This window comes from Hordeum vulgare, chromosome 2H (assembly GCF_904849725.1).
Source record: "Hordeum vulgare subsp. vulgare chromosome 2H, MorexV3_pseudomolecules_assembly, whole genome shotgun sequence".
NCBI classification, from domain to species: Eukaryota; Viridiplantae; Streptophyta; class Magnoliopsida; order Poales; family Poaceae; genus Hordeum; species Hordeum vulgare.
This window is the reverse complement of record NC_058519.1, coordinates 538,653,377-538,674,344: the sequence shown is the minus strand read 5'-3', so window position 1 is coordinate 538,674,344 and position 20,968 is coordinate 538,653,377. Positions and strand designations below refer to the sequence as shown.

Sequence of the window (20,968 nt, the reverse complement as noted above, 5' to 3'; positions counted from 1 at the left end):
CAATTGTTTTAGGATGACCTTGAGGATGTGGAGGATCCTAGGTCATTTCTCCTCTTCTAGTCACTACTCTAGCAGCATGATCATTTATTTTATTATTCATATCATTAAGCAAGTCATTTTGTGATGTAGAAACTTGTTCTAGCCGAGTTTGAACCATGGATGCATGTTTACATAAGCCTTTAACATCATTAACAATTCTACACATCATGTCACTAACTATTCCATCATCATGGCATTACGTTTCAATTGATCACTAGGTTGCATATTGAAATTGCTTTGCTTAACAATAAAATTATAAAATCCCTCCAAGCACTCACTAGGAGACTTATTGTAAGGGGTATCACCTTCATCAAATCTGTAAAGAGAATTTACCTCCACTACCTGTGTTGGGATACCAAGTCCATGTATTTCTTCAATAGGTGGTAAATACTTAAGATCTCCAACTTTAATATCCTTTTCTTTCATAGATTTCTTTGTCTCTTGCATATCTTCTAAACTGAGGAATAGAATACCTCTTTTATTTGGAGTTGGTTTGGGTGGTGATTTAGGAAGTGTCCAATTGTCAACATTTTTCAATAGATTATCCAATAGTTAATGTGCATGTTCAACAGTTTGTTCCATTATAACACATCCAGCACAACTATCTAGGTAGTCCCGAGAAGTATTGGTTAGTCCATTATAAAATATATCAAGTATTTCGTTTTTGTTAAGTGGATGATGATACATCCCCAACGTATCTATAATTTTTTATTCTTCCATGCTATTATGTTATCATTTTAGAACACTTCTTAGGCACTTGTCTACCAATTTATATTATTTTTGAGCTACACGTAGAGGGGTTGTCAATCCCTCGTGGGTAAAGTAAGGATAGATTAATAGATGCAAATAAGAGTGATAGCACATAGAATGCAGCAAGGTATTTTTGGGTTTTTTGATAATATAGATCTAAAAACAAAAGAGCAAACAAAGTAAAATAGCAAATAGCAAAGTAGAGATTGCAAATAGATGATGTGAAGTAGACCCGGGGCCCGTAGGTTTCAATAGTGGCTTATCTTAAGAAAATAGCAAGTGGTGGGTAGACAAATTATTGTTGGCCAATTGATAGAAAAGCAAATAATTATGACGATATTCAAGGCAATGCTCATGTATATAGGCATCACGTACAAGGTAAGTAGACCGACTTCTGTCTGCATCTACTTCTATTACTCCACACATCGATCGCTATCTAGCATGCATCTAGTGTATTGAGTTCATGGAGAAATGGGGTAATGCCTTAAGAATGATGACATGATGTAGACAAGATCTATTCATGTAGGAATAGAACCAGTTGTTTTATCCTTGATAGCAACGATACATGCGTGTTATGTCTCTTTTTGTCACTAAGATTGAGCACCGCAAGATCGAACCCATCACAAAGCACCTCTTCCCATTGCAACATAAAATATGAAGTTGGCTAGACAAAAACCAAATATGGAGAAGAAATATGAGGCCATAATAATGAAGCATGAATATGTTTTCATAGATCTGATCATAAACTCACAATTCATTGGATCCCAACAAACACACCGCAAAAGAAAGAGTTACATCATATGGATCTCCAAGAGACCATTGTATTGAGAAACAAAACGGGAGAGAAAGCCATCTAGCTACTGCCTACAGACCCATAGGTCTGATATGAACTACTCACGCGTCATCGGAGGAGCACCAATGAGGATGGTGAACCCCTCCGTGATCATGTTCCTCTCTAGAACGGGCTCTAGATTGGTTTGATCTATCTGATGCAATCCTTTTGTTCGGTGCGGTTGTTGGGATCCGATGAATTATGGGTTTATGTTCAGATTATTCATGATAAAGATTTGAGTATCCACTGAATTCTAATTATGATTCTTATTTGCATGATTGTGATAGCTTCGCAAATCTCTCCGATCTATTGAAATAGTTCGGCCAACTAGACTGATATTTCTTTAGTGAGAGGGGTGCATTCTAGTGGGTTGAATCTGACGGGTTTCTATATCCCACTGACATAAGGCGACAAGATACGTCTTTGTATTGTTTCCACTAAGGATAAAACAATGGGGTTAATTCATATTGATTGAATTCTCTTTGTCTACATCATGTCATTGTTCTTGAAGCATTACTCTGTTTTACTTAATACTCTAGATGCATGATGGATAGCGGTCAATGGGTGGAGTAATAGTAATAGGTGCATGCAGGAGTCGACCTATTTGCTTATGGACATGATGCCTATATACATATGATCATTGCCGTGAATATCACATAACTATGTGCTTTTCTATCAATTGCCCAACAATAATTTGTCTACCCACCGTATACCTACTACATGACAGATGCCATTAGGGCAAACTACGGCCCCCGGTTCTATTCACTTATAAGTTTACAAATGCTACAATTACCTCGCTGCCTTTATTTACTTTGCATTTATCAACTATCATGTACACACTTTACTTGCTTGCAAGTAACGGGTCCAAGGGGATAGACAACCCTCTTGCCTGCATTGGGTGCAAGTGTTTGCTTTTTTATGTGCAGTCACTGAATATGGGTGTTGGTTGCTACTCCTATTGGTTCAATAAAAATTGATTCTCTACTAAGGGAAATACTTACCTATATTATGTTGCGTCACCTATTCCTCTTCACAGAAAATCCAATGCAGATCACAAGTATCACACATAAGTTGCTTTGCTAGTGATGGAGGAGATCTTAGAACAATAGGGTGTGAGATGGCTCTTGTTAGTGGAAGTGACCTCCATGTGGGAATGGAATCCAATTGGGGTATGGATACCCTGATCATCATAGTCCAGCAAATCCATGAAGTCCTTCCAGTTAGCACTATGTTGCCTCCCATTGGTCATCCACGTCAAGGTCATGGCCTCATCAGTTCCAAGATGGACCGTAGCAAAGAAAACAACCACTATCTTTGCATCAAAATATTTTTTGAATTGCATGAGATTGACAATATCCAACTTCTCACATAACACAAGTGATACACCAAAATAACTAACCATATTCTACAAGTGGGCCATATCAATAGACGTGATGTGAGGGACAAACATGTTCTTCTTCTTTTGAGAACATCATGATAAATAGAACCTTCTTGTCTGGTCCAAAAGGGATAACTGAGAAGAGATGGTTCTTGCAGCTCGACATATGCGTCGCGATGGTGGAGAACGCACAACACTTTGCTTGGCAACTCATCCGTTGACAGAACCTTTTTGGTTTTGGTGGCAGCCTTCTTGGCCTTCTGCTTGGGTGGTGCTATCATCACCTATGGTGCAGAACCGATTGGACTAGTTGCATGACTTGAATTCACGCGGTGCTCCTAGCCAGAACCGCTAACACCACCTGGAACCCATAAAAAAGAGAGAGAGGGAAATGCAGGTGTAAACAATTTACATAAGCCAAAAGAAAAGGAAAGAGTAGACTTGAAGGGGAATCGAAAGAGGTATGAGTTTGGCAGTATAGGCAGTAGTACCGCTCCCCATAAGCAGTAGTACCGCCCGCAAGCGATAGTGCCGCTCCTCGAGGAGTGGTAGTATCGCTCAGGGCGGAGATCGCCAGGGAAAATACCACCGCGGGTCAAATCCGGTACTACCGGTGATGCCAAACTCAAAACTCTTCTAATAGAACAACAAATCTACTCAATAGTAGTTTTCCACGTCCTACTCATGCCTCGATTTGACCAAAAATAGGTCAATGCATATCATATTTACCTATAGCCTAGATCCAAAAAACAGAACCATAGGAGAGGGAAAAAAAGGACAATACCGACATCCATGGTAGGAGGGGAGCGTGGGGATCTACTCCACCGGTCGGAATCACGGAAGAACGACCAGAAACAGTGGTCCGGCAGCGGCCACTGGAGCAACGAGGTCGCTTGGAGAGAGAGAACCATGAGGGAGGAAAGAGATGAATGGGTATGAGGGAGTGGGAACTCCCCGTGTCTGACTCATAACCCCCTTTTACGCACTCACCAACAATAGTAACGCCCCGGTACTATAGTGCGGCACGAGGCCGAGTAGTACTACTCCAGCGGTAGTACTGCGGGGGCAGCAGCAGTACCGCTTATGTATAAGCGGTAGTACCGCATGGGCGACCAGGAAATGCCAATACTAACTCTAAAGGTGTGGCTTATGTAATATGGGAGTTTGAAGATGAGAAAAGGCTTGGGTTGGAGACACAAAACCAGCAAATAGGAAGGGGTGCTCCAAGCTCAAAATGAAAAATAGAAAGAAGAGAAAACTTGGAGTGATAAAAAACAAAAACACGCTCTCAATAGAAAATACCTAACTAAGAGGGGGCGGTGACCGAAGCCACCTATGTTTGAGTCAATTGGTATGGTACAATGAAGATTTTAACCTTGGGCCCATGACCAAAACTCGTCTTTGAAGCACAAGTACCATAAAAGATGGCTAATGTGAAAGACGTGATTGATTTATGCATAATGGGGGAGGAAGAGTTCACTGAGAGAAAAATACTCCCCCTATATCCATGCCTACTTCTAAACAAGACAAAAATGATGAGTGTGGTGGGGTGTGCAATACTTCAAGCCACAGTGCTTGAATCAATCATATTTAGATCATGCCTTAACTCATGAAATCCTGCTTCATCCAATTGCTTCATGAAAATATCTAGAAGTTGCTCATGAGTGTTGAGATAAATAAGATCAATCTCCACATGCTTGATATGCTCCCGGGTGAAGGCGAATCTCAATATGCTTCGTCTTGCAATGTTGAACCGGGTTGTGTGAGATTTTGATAGCACTTTCATTGTCACATTAAAGAGGCACTTTGTCACTACTGACACTGTAATCCTTTAAAGTTTGTCTCACCCATAGCAACTCTTCACAACAACTTGAAGTGGTTATGTACTCTGCCTCGATGGTAGAGAGACAAACACAGTTCTGTTTCTTTGAACACCAACTTACCAAAGATCGACCAAGGAACCGGCACCCTTTGGAGGTTGACTTCCTATCCACATGGGATCCTGCCTAATCTGAGTCTGTGTATCCCATGAGATCAAATGAAGCACCTTTGGGGTACCATAAGCCAAAGTTTGGGTTATGAGTCAAATATCGAAAGATTCGCTTGATAGCCACATAGTGACTTTCCTTAGGTACGGCTTGGAGTCTTGCACACATTACCACAGTCAACATAATATTCGGTCTAGATGCATAAAGGTAAAGAAAATATCTAATCATGGAGTGATATACCTTTTGATCCATGGCTTTACCATTGGGATAAATGTCAAGTTGGCACTTGAGATGCATTGGTGTGTTTGTCGGCTTGACATCATCCAACTTGAACCTCTTGAGCATGTCTTGGGTGTGTTTTTCTTGGTTGATGAAGGTTCTTTGGCTTCATCACTTGACTTCGAATCCAAGGAAGAACTATAACTCTCCCATCATAAACATCACAAATTCCTTGGTCATGAGTGCAACAAACTCATGTTGAAAGATTTGTAAGGAGAACCAAAGATAATATCATCAACATATAATTGGCATATGAACAAATCCCCTTTAAACCTCTTAGGAAAAAGAGTGGGATTGATTTTCCCAATTACAAACTCATTGTCTTCTAACTACTCCGTGAGGTGCTCATACCACACACATGGGGCTTGTTTAAGGCCATAGAGCACCTTGTCGAGTTTATAGACATGGTTGGGGAACTTGGGATCCTCCAACCCCAGGGGTTGTTTCACATATACCAATTCATTAAGAGGGCCATTTAAAAAAGAACTTTTCACATCCATTTGTTGTAATTTCAAATTATGATGAGAAGCATATGCAAGCAACATGCGAATAGATTCAAGGCGAGCAATAGGGGCAAAAGTTTCACCGTAGTCGATACCCTCAACTTGGGAGTAGCCTTGAGCCACCAATCTTGCCTTGTTTTAAATGACAACACCATTTGCATCTTGCTTGCTCTTGCAGATCCATTTGGTAACAGTGACATTATGATTCTCCTTTGGTCTTGGAACTAATTGTCACACCTTGGTGTGCTCGGAGTTGTTGAGTTCATCATGCATGTTTTCAAGCCAATCCATGTCCACAAGCGCCTCTTGTACCTTTAGGGGTCCAATACGATAAATAAATGTGTGATGCTCACAAAAGTTTGTTAATTGTTTATGAGTGGTTACCCCTTTATTCAAGCTTCCATAGACATTATCCAAAATATGTCCTTGATGCTTGAGTTTGGAGGCTACTTTGGCGGCACAACGCTCCAAAATCTCCTCCAAGGAAGGTTGGGGAGCTACATAAATACTCCCTCCGTACCTAAATATAAGTCTTTTAAGATATTTCACTAGGTGTATACATACGAAACAAAATGAATGAATCTATTCTCTAAAGTATGTCTATATACATCCGTATGTAGTCCATTAGTTGAACCTCTAGAAAGGCTTATATTTAGGAACGGAGGGAGTAATATCTTGAGCATCGTCTTGATCTTGAACTTCTTCTTGATATTGAGCTTGCTCGGAGTCATGACCTCAATCTTGGGCATCACTTGGTGAAGCACCATCGTCATGAGTTTGATCTTGCCCTTTATCTTGTTCACTTGGTTGAGGGCCTTCACTTTGTTATACGGAAGCGTGTGGGTAAAGTGATGATGAGGGTTCCACTTTCATAGAACATTGTCCTTCTCCTTCGTTCACAAGGGGTTCCTCAATGAGTAGGAAGTATCCCACACCCATTCTTCTTACGGCCTGGGGAGGAATTTCATCACCTATATCAACTTTGCTCCACTTGGGAGACATTATTTTCATCCAATTCCACATTACACGTCTCCTCAATGAGTCTGGTGGACTTGTTCAGGACACGGTAAGCATGAGAGTTTGTAGCATAACCAACAAATATGCCCTCATCAGCTCTAGAATTTTTTTTAACTAAATGAGCTCCCTTTTTTAGAATGAAACACTTACACCCGAACACCCAAAAGTACTTGAGGTTGGGCGTGTTACCGGTAAGTATCTCATATGGGTTTTGTTCAAGCCTTGGTGGAGGTAGAACCGATTGGATGCATGGCATGAGGTGTTTATGGCTTCGGCCAAAAGTTGTATGGAGATTTGAATTTCGTCATCATGGTCCTTGCCGCATCCATCAACGTTCGGTTCTTCCTTTCTGATACACCATTTTGTTGAGGGGTATATGGTGCAGAGTATTGGTGCTTGATCCCCTCATCACTCAAAAACTCATCTGGGGTGTAGTTCTTTAACTCAGAGCCATTGTCACTTATAATCATCAAAATATTTGCTTCATGTTGTCGTTGGGCTTCATTTGCAAAGTCGATGACGGTTTGTTAGGTCTCACTCTTCCTCGTGAAGAAATATACCCATGTGTATCTTCAGTAATCATCTGCAACCACCAAGCAATACTTTCTTCCCCAAGACTATCAAAAAATGGAGGACCGAAGAGATCCATATGGAGGAGCTCTAGGAGCCTCTTTGAGTACATAATAGTTGTGGGGCGATGATATATCTCATGGAGCTTTCCTTCGATACAAGCACTGCAAGCACGATCTTTGGAAAAACTAAAAAAAATAGTCCTTGGACATGATCCCGTTTTAGGAGACTTTGCAAAGATCTCATATTGACATGGGGTAGACGGTGATGCCAAAGCCATCCCACATCAACTTTAGCTATTAGACATGTTGAAATCTTAGTGGACTTCTCCAAGAAGTTGACCACATAGAGACCGTTCTCAACATACCCAACATAGGCTACTTTAAGAGTCTTGCTCCACAAGATGGTGACGGTATCAATATCAAATAAAGTAGAAAATCCCTTAAGTGCAAGTTGGCAAACGATAAGTAAATTGAATGCAAAGGTCTCAACAAGCATGACTTTTCAATGGTTAAGTCCGAAGAGATCACCACCTTGACAAGACCCAATACCTTTTAAATTGAAGCATTATCAAGTTGGACTTGAGTGGCCATAGATGAGCTAGTTTGTACATCCACCACCAAGTCCTTGCTTCCGGATGTATTATTTGTTGCTCCACTATCGAGCAGCCATGATCCGCCTTCAGAAGCAAACTCCTACATAAGATCATTGCTTGGATTTAGGTACCCATTCTTGAATGGGTATTTTGAGGTTAGAAACAAGGGCCTTAGGAACAAAAATAGACCATTCAATATACTCGTACGGCGAACCAACAAATATGGCATAAACATGCCCATCACTAGCACGACACACAACATATGAAGTGTTAAAATCACCGATATTGTTCGGATGAGTGGCATTGCCCATTTTGTCCTTAACACCCATCATATTGTTCTTCTTCTCCTTGGGAGCACCCTCTCCCTCTTTGACAAACATTTCTTTAAGAGGGGGGAGATTGCTTGGTCTTGTCTTTCTTCTTGGATTGGTTCTTCTTTGACTTGGGTACAAACCCAAGTCCCTCCTTGGACACATCTTCCTTTTGAGTCCTCAGAAGTTTGTTGAGGTTCTTCTCGCCTTGGATGAAAGTCACAAGGCCCTTCTCAAGTTGCTCTTTCAACTTGGCATTTTCCTCCACAAGGTGCACATGCTCACAACAAGGGTTAGAAGCACGAGCATTATCAATTAACACAAAAGAAGAACAAGTAGCAATCTCCTTGGTTAGCTTCACTTGGAGTTGATCATAAGAAACTTTGAGGTTAGCGTGAGTACTCTTCAAGTCCTTATGAGCCTTGTCAAGCAACCCAAACTCCTCATTGAGTTTCTCATGGCCAACCCCCAGTTTAACCTTGTCGTATTTAAGCACACGAGCAAGAACTTGAGCATGATCAAGATCTTTCTTGAGTCTAGCCAAGTCAACATTGTGTAACTCCTCAAGATTCAAATGAAGACTTTGCTCTTTTTCTAAGGCATTTGAAAGATCCGCAATCTCATCACCATAATCACGGCTATGCCCTTCCATCTTAGAGATGGTCTCTTTGTGAGAGTCAATGATATCATTTGCCTCACCTAATTGTTCCAAGAGAGAAATTAAATGCTTCTTGGTCTCACCTTTGAGTTTACGCAAGAATTTATCACGGGAATTTTCGTCAACTTTTACCTCCTCGTTTTCATCCGCACTATCCGTAGAAGGAGTAGTAGAGATGGTAATTTTGATGTTGGAGGTTACCTTGTTGGAGGCCTTGGCCATAAGGCACTTCGCGATGGGGATGTTATCCTCGTTGGGGAATCGAAGAGAGACGTCGTGGTAGGAGGAGGGATAGAAATGGCCACGGTAGCATTTGCCATTCCTTCTCCACTTGTATCATCATCATCATCATTGAAGTTGTGCTCTTCTTGCACCGTCAACCCCTTTGGAGGAACGCTCTTTGTGAAGTTGTTGTTGTTGGGGAAGGACTTGGTCTTGTCCTTGTGAATGAGCTTGCCTCCATTATCTTCTCGCTTCTCATAGGGGAAATCTACAACAAAGTCACTTAAATTACCACAATTGTAGCATGTCCTCACTTGTTGCTTGCCCTTGGATGCACTTGAGTTGTTCTTGGAGAAATTAGGCTTGGTGTTCCACTTGTTTCCCCAAAATTGCCTAGACGCAAGAACCGTGTGCTCGTGGTAAGTATTTGGTGTCTTCGGCACAACACTCCTCTTCTTCTTCCTCCTCCTCCTCTGAGATTGTCTTGGTATTCAAATCAAGGTTGGGCTTCTTTGACCGTTGAACACGAGCTAGAGCGTTGCATGCATTCTTGTTTAAGATGTTCATTGCAATGAACTCATCCAACACTTCGCTCGAAGACAAGGAGTGAAAGTCCGGTCTTTAAGAATCACAGAAGACATGCATTTGTTGAATGGCATGACGGCCTTAAGGAACTTGCGCTTGACACAAGTGGCATATGTGTCCTTGCTCCCATGATCTCGGAGAGAGACACCAAGGGTGGTCAATCTCCGGTAGAGCTCCCTTGGTTCTTCATCTTCAATCATCACAAACTCACCGGCTTCATCAAGAACCACCTCAAAGTTGCATTGTTGAATGCTTGAGCTCCCTTTGTACATGAGTTAATGTGCGCTCCTATGTCAACAAAAGTCCTTCCCTGGCAATGGTGCCAGAGATCCTTCTATCGTCTCTTGAGCTTGCGTTGGTTTTTCCCTTGAAGAGTAAAGGGTGATGCAGCACAGGAGCAATAAGTATTTCCCTCAATTTGAGAACCAAGGTATCAATCCAGTGGGAGAATCTCGTCAAGTCCAGAGTACCTGCACAAACACAAAAGAGCTTGCACCCAACGCTTTAAAGGGGTTGTCAATCCCTTCAAGAATTGTCTGCAAAGTGAGATCTGAAGGCGGAATGTGCAATGAAGTAAAAAGTGTAAGGCTGAAAATATGGTGTGGAGTAGACCCTGGGGGCCATACTGTTCACTAGAGGCTTCTCTCAAAATAGCAAGTATTACGGTGGGTGAACAAATTACTGTCGAGCAATTGATAGAATCGCGCAAAGTCATGACGATATCTAAGGCAATGATCATACATATAGGCATCACGTCCGAGACAAGTAGACCGATACTTTCTGCATCTACTACTATTACTCCACACATCGACCGCTATCCAGCATGCATCTAGTGTATTGAGTTCATGACGAACAGAGTAACGCCTTAAGCAAGATGACATGATGTAGAGGGATAATCTCAAACCAATGATGAAAACCCCATCTTTTTACCCTTGATGGCAACAACACGATACGTGCCTCGCTACCCCTTCTGTCACTGGGTGAGGTCACCGCACGGTATGAACCCAAAACCAAGCACTTCTCCCATTGCAAGAATCATAGATCTAGTTGGCTAGACAAAACCCACAACTCGAAGAGAATTACAAGGGTATGAAATCATGGATAAGAGAGATCAGAAGAAACTCAAATAAGATTCATATATAATCTGATCATAAATCCACAATTCATCGGATCTCGACAAACACACCGCAAAAGAAGATTACATCGGATAGATCTCCATGAAGATCATGGAGAACTTTGTATTGAAGATCTAACAGAGAGAAGAAGCCATCTAGTTACTAGCTATGGACCCGTAGGTCTATGGTGAACTACTCACGCATCATCGGAGAGGTCATGGTGTTGATGAAGAAGCCCTCCGTATCCGAATCCCCCCTCCGGCAGGGCACCAGAACGTGCCCCAGATGGGATCTTCCGGAGACAGAAGCTTGCGGCGGCGGAAAAGTACTTTCGATGATCTCCTGATTTTTTGTGGAATTTTTGGGGATATATAGGCGCAAAACCTAGGGCAAAGGAGTTCCAGGGGGGCCACAAGCCTGAGGGCCGCGGCCTCCCCCCTGGCCGCAGGGTGGGGGCTTGTGGGGCCCCTGGGGACCCCCTGCCTTGGCTCTCAAGTCTCCTGATCTTCTTCCATTACGGAAAAATCTTTTCGGGGATTTTATTCCGTTTGGACTCCATTTCAAATTCTCCTGTGAAAGGGGTCAAAAACATGGAAAAACAGGAACTGGCACTTGGCACTGAGTTAATAAGTTAGTCCCAAAAAATATATAAAAGGCATGCAAAACATCCAAAGTTTGACAAGATAATAGCATGAAACCATCAAAAATTATAGATATGTTGGAGACGTATCATGCGCTCATGCATCTGTAGCAATGGTGAAAGGACGCAAATGGGAGAGCTCTTCGGGTGGCATAGCGGATTGAAGAATGAACAAAGCGGAAATATTTAGATGGTTGTCCACTTCTTCTCTTGGAGTCATGTTGTTGCGATTATAAGGGTTAAAGCCTTTCTCGATCACCCTCCATAGTTGCGTTGAGTTCTGATTCAAATGAGACTTGATACAAAAAATCCAATTAGGAAAGTTAGTGAAATCAAGCTTGGGTGGGGCCCATTAGGATTAATAAGAGGTGGGGGAACCGGTCCCACCATAGGATGAGGGAGGGGCAACCGCGGCATGGGTGCTCGATCCATTTGCTCCTTGAGAGGATTTGGGTAGTTTGGTACTAGTTGTTTCCTTAACAAAATCAGCATACGTCTCCATATGGAATGGATTAACTAAATCCTTTGGATCGGTGGGGAGTTTAAGGTTCTCAAGGAACTTATTCAGCATGTCCTTGACCTCGTCAACCATGGATGATCTAAGAGAGGCGATGTCCTCATTCAAATCATCATGGGTGACAACGGTCCCAACTGCACACGCAGAGTTCTCCTTCCATCACCTACTTCGTCAACCATACTCTTTTGGGTGGTTAAGCCTTTAAAAGAGACGTAGCTCTCATACCAATTGAAAGGATCGGTATAGTTGACTAGAGGGGGTGAATTGGCAACTACCAATTTTTAACTTTTCTTAACAAATAAGATTTAGCAACAAGTAGGTTGTTTAGATATGCAACTAGGTAAACAACCTATATGATTCTAGCAACAACAACAATACAAGCAAGCAAAGGATACACCACAAGTAAAGCTTGCACAAAGTAAAGCTAAGAAATAACCACATGTGGAACCGGTGGAGACGAGGATGTGTTACCGAAGTTCCTTCCCTTTGAGGGGAAGTACGTCTCCGTTGGAGCGGTGTGGAGGCACAATGCTCCCCAAGAAGCCACTAGGGCCACCGTATTATCATCACGCCCTCACACAATGTGATATGTTGTGATTCCACTAGTGGTGTCCTTGAAGGTAGTGACCAAACCTTTACAAACAAGGTTGGGGAAATCTCCACAACTTAATTGGAGGCTCCCAACATCACCATGAAGCTTCACCACAATGGATTGTGGCTCCCAGGTGACCTCAACCGTCTAGGGTGCTCAAACACTCAAGAGTAACAAGATCCGCAAGGGATTAGTGGGGAGAATCAAATTTATCTTAGTGGAAGTGTAGATCAGGGCCCTTCTCAACCAAACCCTAAAAGATCAACAAGTTTTGTTGGCTAGGGAGAGAGATCGGGCGAAAATGAAGCTTGGAGCAACAATGAAGCTTAGGGAAGGAAGAGGTGGTCTTCTTGGGGAAGAAACCCCTTTATATAGTGGGAGAACAAATCCAACCTTAGGCCCTCTTAGCCGGCACATAAGCGGTACTACCACTCATGGGAGCGGTACTACCACTTGGGTGGTTGCGCCAGCTACACAGGCAATGGCACACAGCCACGAGCTAGTAGTGTCGCCGGAGCGGTACTACCGCTCGCCCCAGTAGTACTAACGTTGGGGTTGCAATGTACAGGCCCTCGAACGCAGGGCAGTGGCAGAAGCAAAGGTACTACCGCTTATAGGCGGTAGTGCCTCGCCCTATTTCTGCCCAGAGTCCGTTCAGAGTCCCAAGACCAGAAGGAAGGGCGGTAGTGGAGCATAGTAATAGGCGGTACCACTTGAAGGCGGTACTACTGCGTCGTACTAACGTCCCAACAAACGCTCAGTCTGGCACAAAAAGTCAAGACTCGAGAGCCATCGGTACCGTGCACGGCACTGGGCAGCGCTACTACTGCCCGGGGGCGGTACTACCGCTTACAGAGTAGGCGGTACTACTGCTTGGTTCCTTGAGGACAAGAACAGAGGCATAGTTGGAACAACTCCATTGATGTGAGGAAGGAACAAGGATGCAAACGAAAGGGTAGTGTTGATTCCACCCAAACCTTTCCGATGTGTACCCCCTCTTAATAGTACGGTTCCCCTACGATTCAATTTCACCGAAAACGAAATGCAGAAAAATAACCGTCTTCGCTATTATCCACCGAGGGGCAAGAATCGTCTTGTGCCATATGTAAATTATCTGAAAGGCTTAATGCATACGATTAGTCCGTAAATGCATTTTCATCAATCATCAAAACCACTAAGAAATAAATATGGCCTAACAACCTCTTCAATTAAATCGTTCCCAAACATAGGCCAAAATGTCTTATAAAAAATAACGTGAAGACCATCAGGCCCCGGAGCTTTCAAATTGCCAATGGCGAATAAAGCCTTACACACATCTTCAGCAGTGTAAGGAACAAGGAAGGCATTATTCATTTCAATGGACACTCTTCTCCAAAAGAGGGATAAGATTTCCTCACTCGGTTACGAAACTGACAATGTGATCTTCCAACTCCGTACCTTGCTTCCAAACCCCGGTGTCATCCAGAAGTTTCTTAATATTATTCCTCTTCTTTCTAGCCGTAGTCGCATTATGGAAAAAGAAGTATTACGGTCCATGTAACAGCTAGTTGGCATGAATAGATAGCAAATACTCGATCCAAACATCATGTTGTAGTCAAATTTCACTTTTTTCCTACTTCCCCGTTCCTAAATATAAGTCTCTCTAGCAATTTCATTGCGGACTACAAACGGAACAAAATGAGTGAATCCACATTCTAAATTATGTCTATATGCATCTGTATGTAGTTTATAGTGGAATCTTTAAAAAGACTCATATTTAAAAACCGAGGAGTAGTTATTAATTGGGGTGCTACGTCTCAGCCGGCGAATCTTTTAGAAAGATTCACCGCCTAGTGAGCCGTTGGATCTAACAATTGTACTTCGTAACAGATCTCTTGTGCAGAGACGTTTGCAATGGTGATTATATTGCGGGTTCTTTTACAATATGGGTCGTGTTGCCGGATTTCTTTTTGCAAGATGGATCATATGTTATGGATTTCTTTTACAACATGAATCATGTTGCGGGATTTTTTTATGTAATATGAGTTGTGTTGTCGGATTTGTTTTTGTAACATGGGTCGTGCTACAAGAATTTTTTTTACACGTTGCAGGGTTGGTTGCAAAAACAATGAAGCAGTTGTAGAACGTGGATACGGAGGGGTTGGTTCATGACCATTTAACGGAACCCATCCAACAGGCACGGATACGGTGGACTCTCGCTTAAAGTTGGTCGGTTGAAGAATCATTTCCCTTGTTAATTCGGCGGTTTCGTTTTCTCCCGACCTTTGCACGAGTGCAAACACTATCTCGAACCACAACCACAGCAACACTAGCCCCAATCCCTCCCCTTTGCCTTGCCAGCCACAAATCCGCAAGCCATGGACGCGCCACACCAACCAGACGGGACACGAGAAATGTTCATCCATGGCACAGCCACATAGGCATATACCGTTACATCGCCCAAACCGAGACCACACCAACCAAACGCCACCCGATCCTCTTCAAAGAAAAACGTACTAGCATCGAAGCAGCGATGCTCCTGGCTCGCGCCTCCCCCAGCTTCCTCGCCTCCACCTCCTCCACCCCTACCCCGTCGTCACAGACGCTGCCGCCGTCCGCGTCCTTCGGGAGGAGCCAGCGCACGGGCGGCGTCCTAGCCACGGCATCGCCGAACAGCGCCCCCAGACGGCCCGTGATGGCGGCTGCGGCGGCAGTCCCGGCGGCAAAGCTGGAGGACGCCGAGGCGCTCATCGACTCCGTCGAGACGTTCATATTCGACTGCGATGGTGAGAGACTGATCAATCGCTCAAGGTCTAGTTACCAGTTTGCTGGAGCTTTTCCTGAATGAATTGGCTGCTCTCTTCTTCTTGTCGTTGTGGCGCGTAGGGGTGATCTGGAAGGGCGACAAGCTGATCGACGGCGTGCCGGAGACGCTCGACCTGCTCAGATCAAAGGTCTGCTATGAACTGTAATGGCTCTGGTAGATTCGCAGAATGGATCATCTTCTCACACTTCATATGGGTTCTTGCTGGTTTCATCAAGCTGTTGCTGTGCTGCAGGGCAAGAGGCTGGTGTTCGTGACCAACAATTCCACCAAGTCGAGGAAGCAGTACGGGAAGAAATTCGAGACGCTCGGGCTCAGTGTCAACGAGGTATGCCTGTCATCAACTGCTGTCTCCCTTGACAATTTATGCTCCTGCTAATTGACTTGACGAGGCATGGCCGGTCAATGTGCAGGAAGAGATATTTGCTTCGTCCTTCGCAGCTGCCGCATACCTGGAGTCCATCGATTTCCCCAAAGACAAGAAGGTAGTACATCAGTCAACATCATTAGAAAATCTGGCTGCATTGCATTGTATTGCATTGGCACACATGATTTAGCACCAAAAAATCAAGAGCAGGGTTAAGTATTTCTATGGTCCAGGTTTACGTGATTGGAGAGGAAGGGATCCTCAAGGAGCTCGAGCTGGCTGGCTTTCAGTACCTCGGCGGACCTGTATGTAACAAAGAGTGACTCCTTTCTCTGTGATATTCATGATTATTTAACAGACCAAGATCATGTTTTCGTTTTAGCATGTTATTATAGTAGTAGGTGGTTTAGCCAATGTTGCATGCTAATCAGCATCAGCTGAGTGGACGAGAGTTTGGACAAACTTACACGACTTAGATTGTATCCCCGTGCTCTTGCAGACAGACGGTGACAAGAAGATAGAGCTGAAGCCTGGCTTCTACATGGAGCATGACAAAGATGTAAGTATAATCAAACTTCCTCTTCTGATCTTGAGTTACGAAGTGGCACCACTGCAGTAATAAAATGGATTTACACAGGTTGGAGCAGTTGTAGTGGGATTTGATCGCTATTTTAACTACTACAAAGTTCAGTAAGTAAATCCTCGTTCTCTCCTCTCTCGCCTTAGAAATAATAAACTTAGACAACAAAACAGACAATGAAAATAAGGTTGGATATAAATGATTCAATTAAGACACACTGAAAACACACTCATTTGATTAAACACGTGTAGAAGCAAGATCACATGCTAGCTCTTCGTAATCTACAAAAGTTTGGTGTTACCAGTTCCACATATGTAAACTTATCGCTAATCTACTTCGTAAGGTACGGGACACTCTGCATACGTGAGAATCCTGGGTGCCTTTTCATTGCAACAAACAGGGACGCTGTCACCCATCTCACTGATGCCCAGGAGTGGGCAGGTTAGTCGGCCATTCCAACTCTTTATATATGCCAGCTAAAAAGAACTCTTTATATATGCCAGCTAAAAAGAACTCTTTATACATACTGATACTTCGAAGGATACATACCACCGTCCCTTGCTCAAATCATGAACATTTGCCTTGGCCCAGGTGGCGGGTCGATGGTCGGTGCTGTTCTTGGTTCAACCAAACAAGAACCGCTCGTCGTCGGGAAGCCGTCGACATTCATGATGGACTACCTGGCAAAGAAGTAAGAGGCTAACTGTCTCAGCAGCAATCCAGCTCCATGAATCCGTTTCCAGAACTCTGCAAGGAAGAATGTGTGAAGCAAAAGCTGATGCCTAAGAATAGTTTTGAGATGTTTCACCTTTCTTCATTTTGGTGGCAGGTTTGGAATCACAACATCTCAGATATGCATGGTAGGTGACCGTTTGGATACTGACGTTCTATTTGGGCAAAATGGAGGCTGCAAAACTCTCCTGGTTCTTTCAGGTATCTTGATCATACTATTCACCCTGAACTCCAGTGCATGGTGTGCTGAATTCTCATCGGCATTAACCTTGGTCGGCTGCCTTCTGCAGGTGTGACTTCCGTGCAGATGCTTCAGAGCCCCGACAACACGATCCAGCCAGATTTCTACACAAACCAAATTTCTGATTTTCTCACCCTTAAAACAGCAGCAGTATGAACAGAAATGTGAATGTACTGCTTTAGCTGGGGGAGGGCCGTTACTTTTGTATAGCAACTAAGAGATCACCCGGGATGGTTTTCTTTCACATTGATTTGTAATCGCGAGACAGATGTTTAAATGCAAGTATGTACATCATTAAATGCATATCAACTTGATGCTGCTACCTACTTTTCCTTGGCTCAAGATTAACAATGAATAAACAAAACATCTATGGCAATCAAAATATGCCTGGTTAATCTCGAAATGCAAGCCCAGAGAATAAAAAGGGGAGATCAGAAATGTTGGCTAAGCACAAGACATATACTCCCTCCGTTCCTAAATATATGTCTTTCAAGAAATTTCACTAAGTGACTACATACGGAGCAAAATGAGTTAATCTATACTCTAAAATGTCTATATACATCCGTATGTAGTCCCTTAGTAAAAACTCTAAAAAGACTTATATTTAGGAACGGAGGGAGTAGAAGGTAAATATGATCCCAGAAGAAAAAAATAAATTGCATCACCAACCCTTATGTTGCTCATGAGAAAATATTCCAGAAGAGAAGCATTACTGTTTGTGTATTACCTCTAACAATACTAGCAACAAAGTGTTTCACTCAGATCTTGTACCAGGTAATCTTACTGGGAACCAATAAATTACTAAAACATAGAACATCAAATTATGTGTATGCTCTGTACTTTTATGTACAGAAGATCAAACACAAATGATCCAATCTGGTTCCCATGCTCTCTAAGCTCAAGCAAGAAGTGTACACGGTAGCATACCATGAGAATTTCATTATATCAGTAAGAACAAGAAACATGTACTGTACAGGTGGTATGAAAGCTTCGCTCTAATGACAAAATTGCATGATAAAATCTATACAGTTTCAGTTGTACATTATTGTGGCTTTGCTTTTCTCATTTCTTTAAGCTGCGCAACAATGTTAGCAAAGCTTCCTTCACATTTTGGCTCCTTGTTTGCCTCGTTTCCTCTGATGTGACACGCAAGCTCTCAAGACCACGGCCCAGGGAGGCAATCATGGGAACAGAAGGTGCGGCCTCGGCAGCACACTCGATCCCATCTCCATGCTTCAGGAGGCCAGCACATGCAACCAAGCTAAAACCAAATGTTGCCCAAGGAGCTGTTCGGAAAGGTCGGTTGTGCTTCTGCCTCTTTTGCATTATTTCATAGAACGACGTCCGCATCGCCAACAAGCTAGTTCTCTCTACAGATGATATTACAGTGTGTGTCACGGCCCGAATCTTCTCTGCTGAAGCTGTGAATTGTAAAGCAGATGACTTCGAACCAGCACTAACCACGCCATGAGAGAGGAGCTTGCTTAATACAATGCCGGCATGCCTTTGCAGCTGCATTAAGCCATACTTTAATATCACTGGAGTTTTATAAGGAGCCAACTTAAGAATGGCAGATACCTGGATAGTTTTTGACAAAGATGAAAAACCAAGAATAGCTGTTCCTCCCGCACCAACTGCGACCACAGGCTTCTCAGCTATCCAGCTCTTTTTATCAGTGTTGTCCAATGGCACCTCGTTGTTATCACTCTCATTTTCGCTCTCATTTTTGTTGCCATAATGATTGAAGCAACTGCCGGCTAATTGTGTGATCTCCGAAGGAACAGGAGTGTTCCAGTGACGCCTTATTCCAGCTAAGCAGCTGGCATCAACTATAGCTACCACAGAACCAAACTCCCTTAGTTGACTTCTGAGAGCTTGAACAAGAAGAATGTGGCACTTTTCCTCAGAAGGGAGCTCTGCAAAATCCAACTTCTCCAAACTATGATTATCCCTAGTATTAATGCGGCGTCTTCCTGCATTGTTTAAACATATTCTGAGAGCCTCTATCGCAATTCCAAATACATAGACATCAGATAACATTTCACTGCAAACTGGCTTCCCCTTGTGAACTTCAGTGAGCAACATCTGCGCAGAAGCCATAGCCTTCCCAATTGAGGGAATTTCAACAAATATCCCATAAAGGTCAGAGAGCAAAGGGTAGACAGTCTGCGCAAAAAGTGGAGGCTCGTATCTGTCGGCTGGCTTACATTCTGACAGTCCGCACTCCGCAACAGCATAGGAAGAGATAGCTTGGGACAACAACAAGTTAGCAGTTGGAGCTAGCGACTTCATGAGCTGTCCTCCATAATCATCCACAAGGCATGTCTTCCTGACATGGGAGCTTACTGCTGAAGTGGCACTCTTAGGGAGCAAGCAGTTACTCTGTAACTGGAGACCAGATTTATCATCCATGGCACTCTGAGGGAGAGAGCAGCTAGTCTGCGATTGCTGAGCTGAGTTATCGCCCGTACTATTTCCGTTGCTCGATCCACCGGCATTGCAATTCTTCTCATACGGAGAGCCGAGCAAGAGAAAATGTGACTCTGTCTCCTCCGCAGCTCTCTTGGCAGCCAATAGGTGGCCGTAGAACCCGACACCAAAGATCTCCCGCAAGACCTGGCAAGCAGCGGATTTCACATAGTGATCTTTGCTCTTCTTCTCCGTGATGCAACGCTTGATCACCTGGAACGGCGACGCCGGCACGCCGCCCGCTCCGCCTTCAGCCAGGCACTGCTCCTCGATCAAAACGTCCTCGACCTCTGTGTGCGCGACCTGGGTGATCACGGCCCGGGGCCGCACCGCCCTGATCAGATGGCCGGCGTCCAAAGCGGACTGCTCGGAGAGGTTCTGCGCCGCGAGGATGTAGAGCAAGCCCTGCGTCTCGGGCTCCCGGATCGCGAACACGAACTGCTTCGTCTCCTCCGGCACGGGGAGGGTCCGCACCAGCCGCGCGGACGCGCCCAGGTCGTCCTCCTTCAGGAGAGCCGAGAGCGGCCACAGGTTTTGAATGTACGAGAGCACCGCCGACGCCATGGCCGCCGCATCAGCGGTTGCTCCGCCGGCGACCCTCCGGGGAGAGATGTCGCTTCCGATCGAACGGGGAGGGCTGACTTGCCCCTTCTCCCCCTTATTCTGACCCTAGGAGCCTGATTCGGGGGGCGAAGGGGTGCTCCTAGGCCGCTTCTGCCCCCCGCTGAGACTCGCCGCCGGTGGTGGCGGCGGCGGCGGATGGCCGCGCAGGACTACGGGAATTTGGGTGGCGTGCGTGCGGCTTGCCCTAGATTTCTTTCTGGAACTCCTTTTTCTTTTCTTTTTCTTCCGTTTTCTCCTACGAGTTGTCAATCTTTGCTCCGGGCGCGCCGGGTCCTTTCCAGGCGCCGCTTGCACGGTCGTTTCGGTCGGTCGACATGGCTTGAGTGTTTGGTAAGGACTTGGTAAGGACGTGGGTGTATGGAGGTTACATGACGGCAAAAGTTTTGTACTACTCCCTCCGTTTCTAAATATAAGTCTTTTTAGATATTTCATTATTTAAGTACATACGGAACAGGATAAATGAACCTATACTCTAATGTATGTCTATATACATCCGTATATAGTTTTCTAATGAAAATTCTTAAAAGACTTATATTTAGGAACGGAGGGAGTAGTACTCAA

The 20,968-nt window shown here is 44.0% G+C and overlaps 2 protein-coding genes across 3 annotated transcripts; one reads left to right on the top strand and one right to left on the bottom strand.

Annotated features, from left to right (window-relative positions):
- The first annotated feature begins 14,961 nt into the window (after window positions 1-14,961).
- On the top strand, window positions 14,962-17,636 carry LOC123427089 (phosphoglycolate phosphatase 1A, chloroplastic-like). The gene is made up of 11 exons (XM_045111043.1): window positions 14,962-15,356; window positions 15,457-15,524; window positions 15,630-15,722; window positions 15,808-15,879; window positions 15,995-16,066; window positions 16,261-16,320; window positions 16,399-16,451; window positions 16,685-16,782; window positions 16,933-17,032; window positions 17,171-17,274; window positions 17,364-17,636. The coding sequence occupies exons 1-11, from the start codon at window positions 15,104-15,106 to the stop codon at window positions 17,468-17,470; spliced, it is 1,080 nt and encodes a 359-aa protein (XP_044966978.1). The 5' UTR covers window positions 14,962-15,103; the 3' UTR covers window positions 17,471-17,636.
- Window positions 17,637-18,238: 602 nt separating this feature from the next.
- Window positions 18,239-20,629, bottom strand: LOC123427088. Of its 2 annotated transcripts, XM_045111042.1 has the most exons (2): window positions 18,893-20,628; window positions 18,239-18,826 (listed from the first exon to the last, which is right to left on the bottom strand). In XM_045111042.1, the coding sequence occupies exons 1-2, from the start codon at window positions 20,345-20,347 to the stop codon at window positions 18,377-18,379; spliced, it is 1,905 nt and encodes a 634-aa protein (XP_044966977.1). In that variant the 5' UTR covers window positions 20,348-20,628; the 3' UTR covers window positions 18,239-18,376. The 2 variants fall into 2 exon arrangements, with proteins under 2 accessions (XP_044966977.1, XP_044966976.1); XM_045111041.1 differs by having other exon boundaries at window positions 18,239-20,629.
- Between the last annotated feature and the right edge of the window lie 339 nt (window positions 20,630-20,968).

Coding starts and splice junctions, on each gene's coding strand:
- LOC123427089 (XM_045111043.1), top strand. CDS start 15,104: ATGCTCCTGGCTCGCGCCTCCCCCAGCTTCCTCGCCTCCACCTCCTCC. Junction 15,880..15,994: donor ATTTCCCCAAAGACAAGAAG/GTAGTACATCAG, acceptor TCTATGGTCCAG/GTTTACGTGATTGGAGAGGA. Junction 16,321..16,398: donor ACATGGAGCATGACAAAGAT/GTAAGTATAATC, acceptor GGATTTACACAG/GTTGGAGCAGTTGTAGTGGG.
- LOC123427088 (XM_045111041.1), bottom strand. CDS start 20,347: ATGGCGTCGGCGGTGCTCTCGTACATTCAAAACCTGTGGCCGCTCTCG.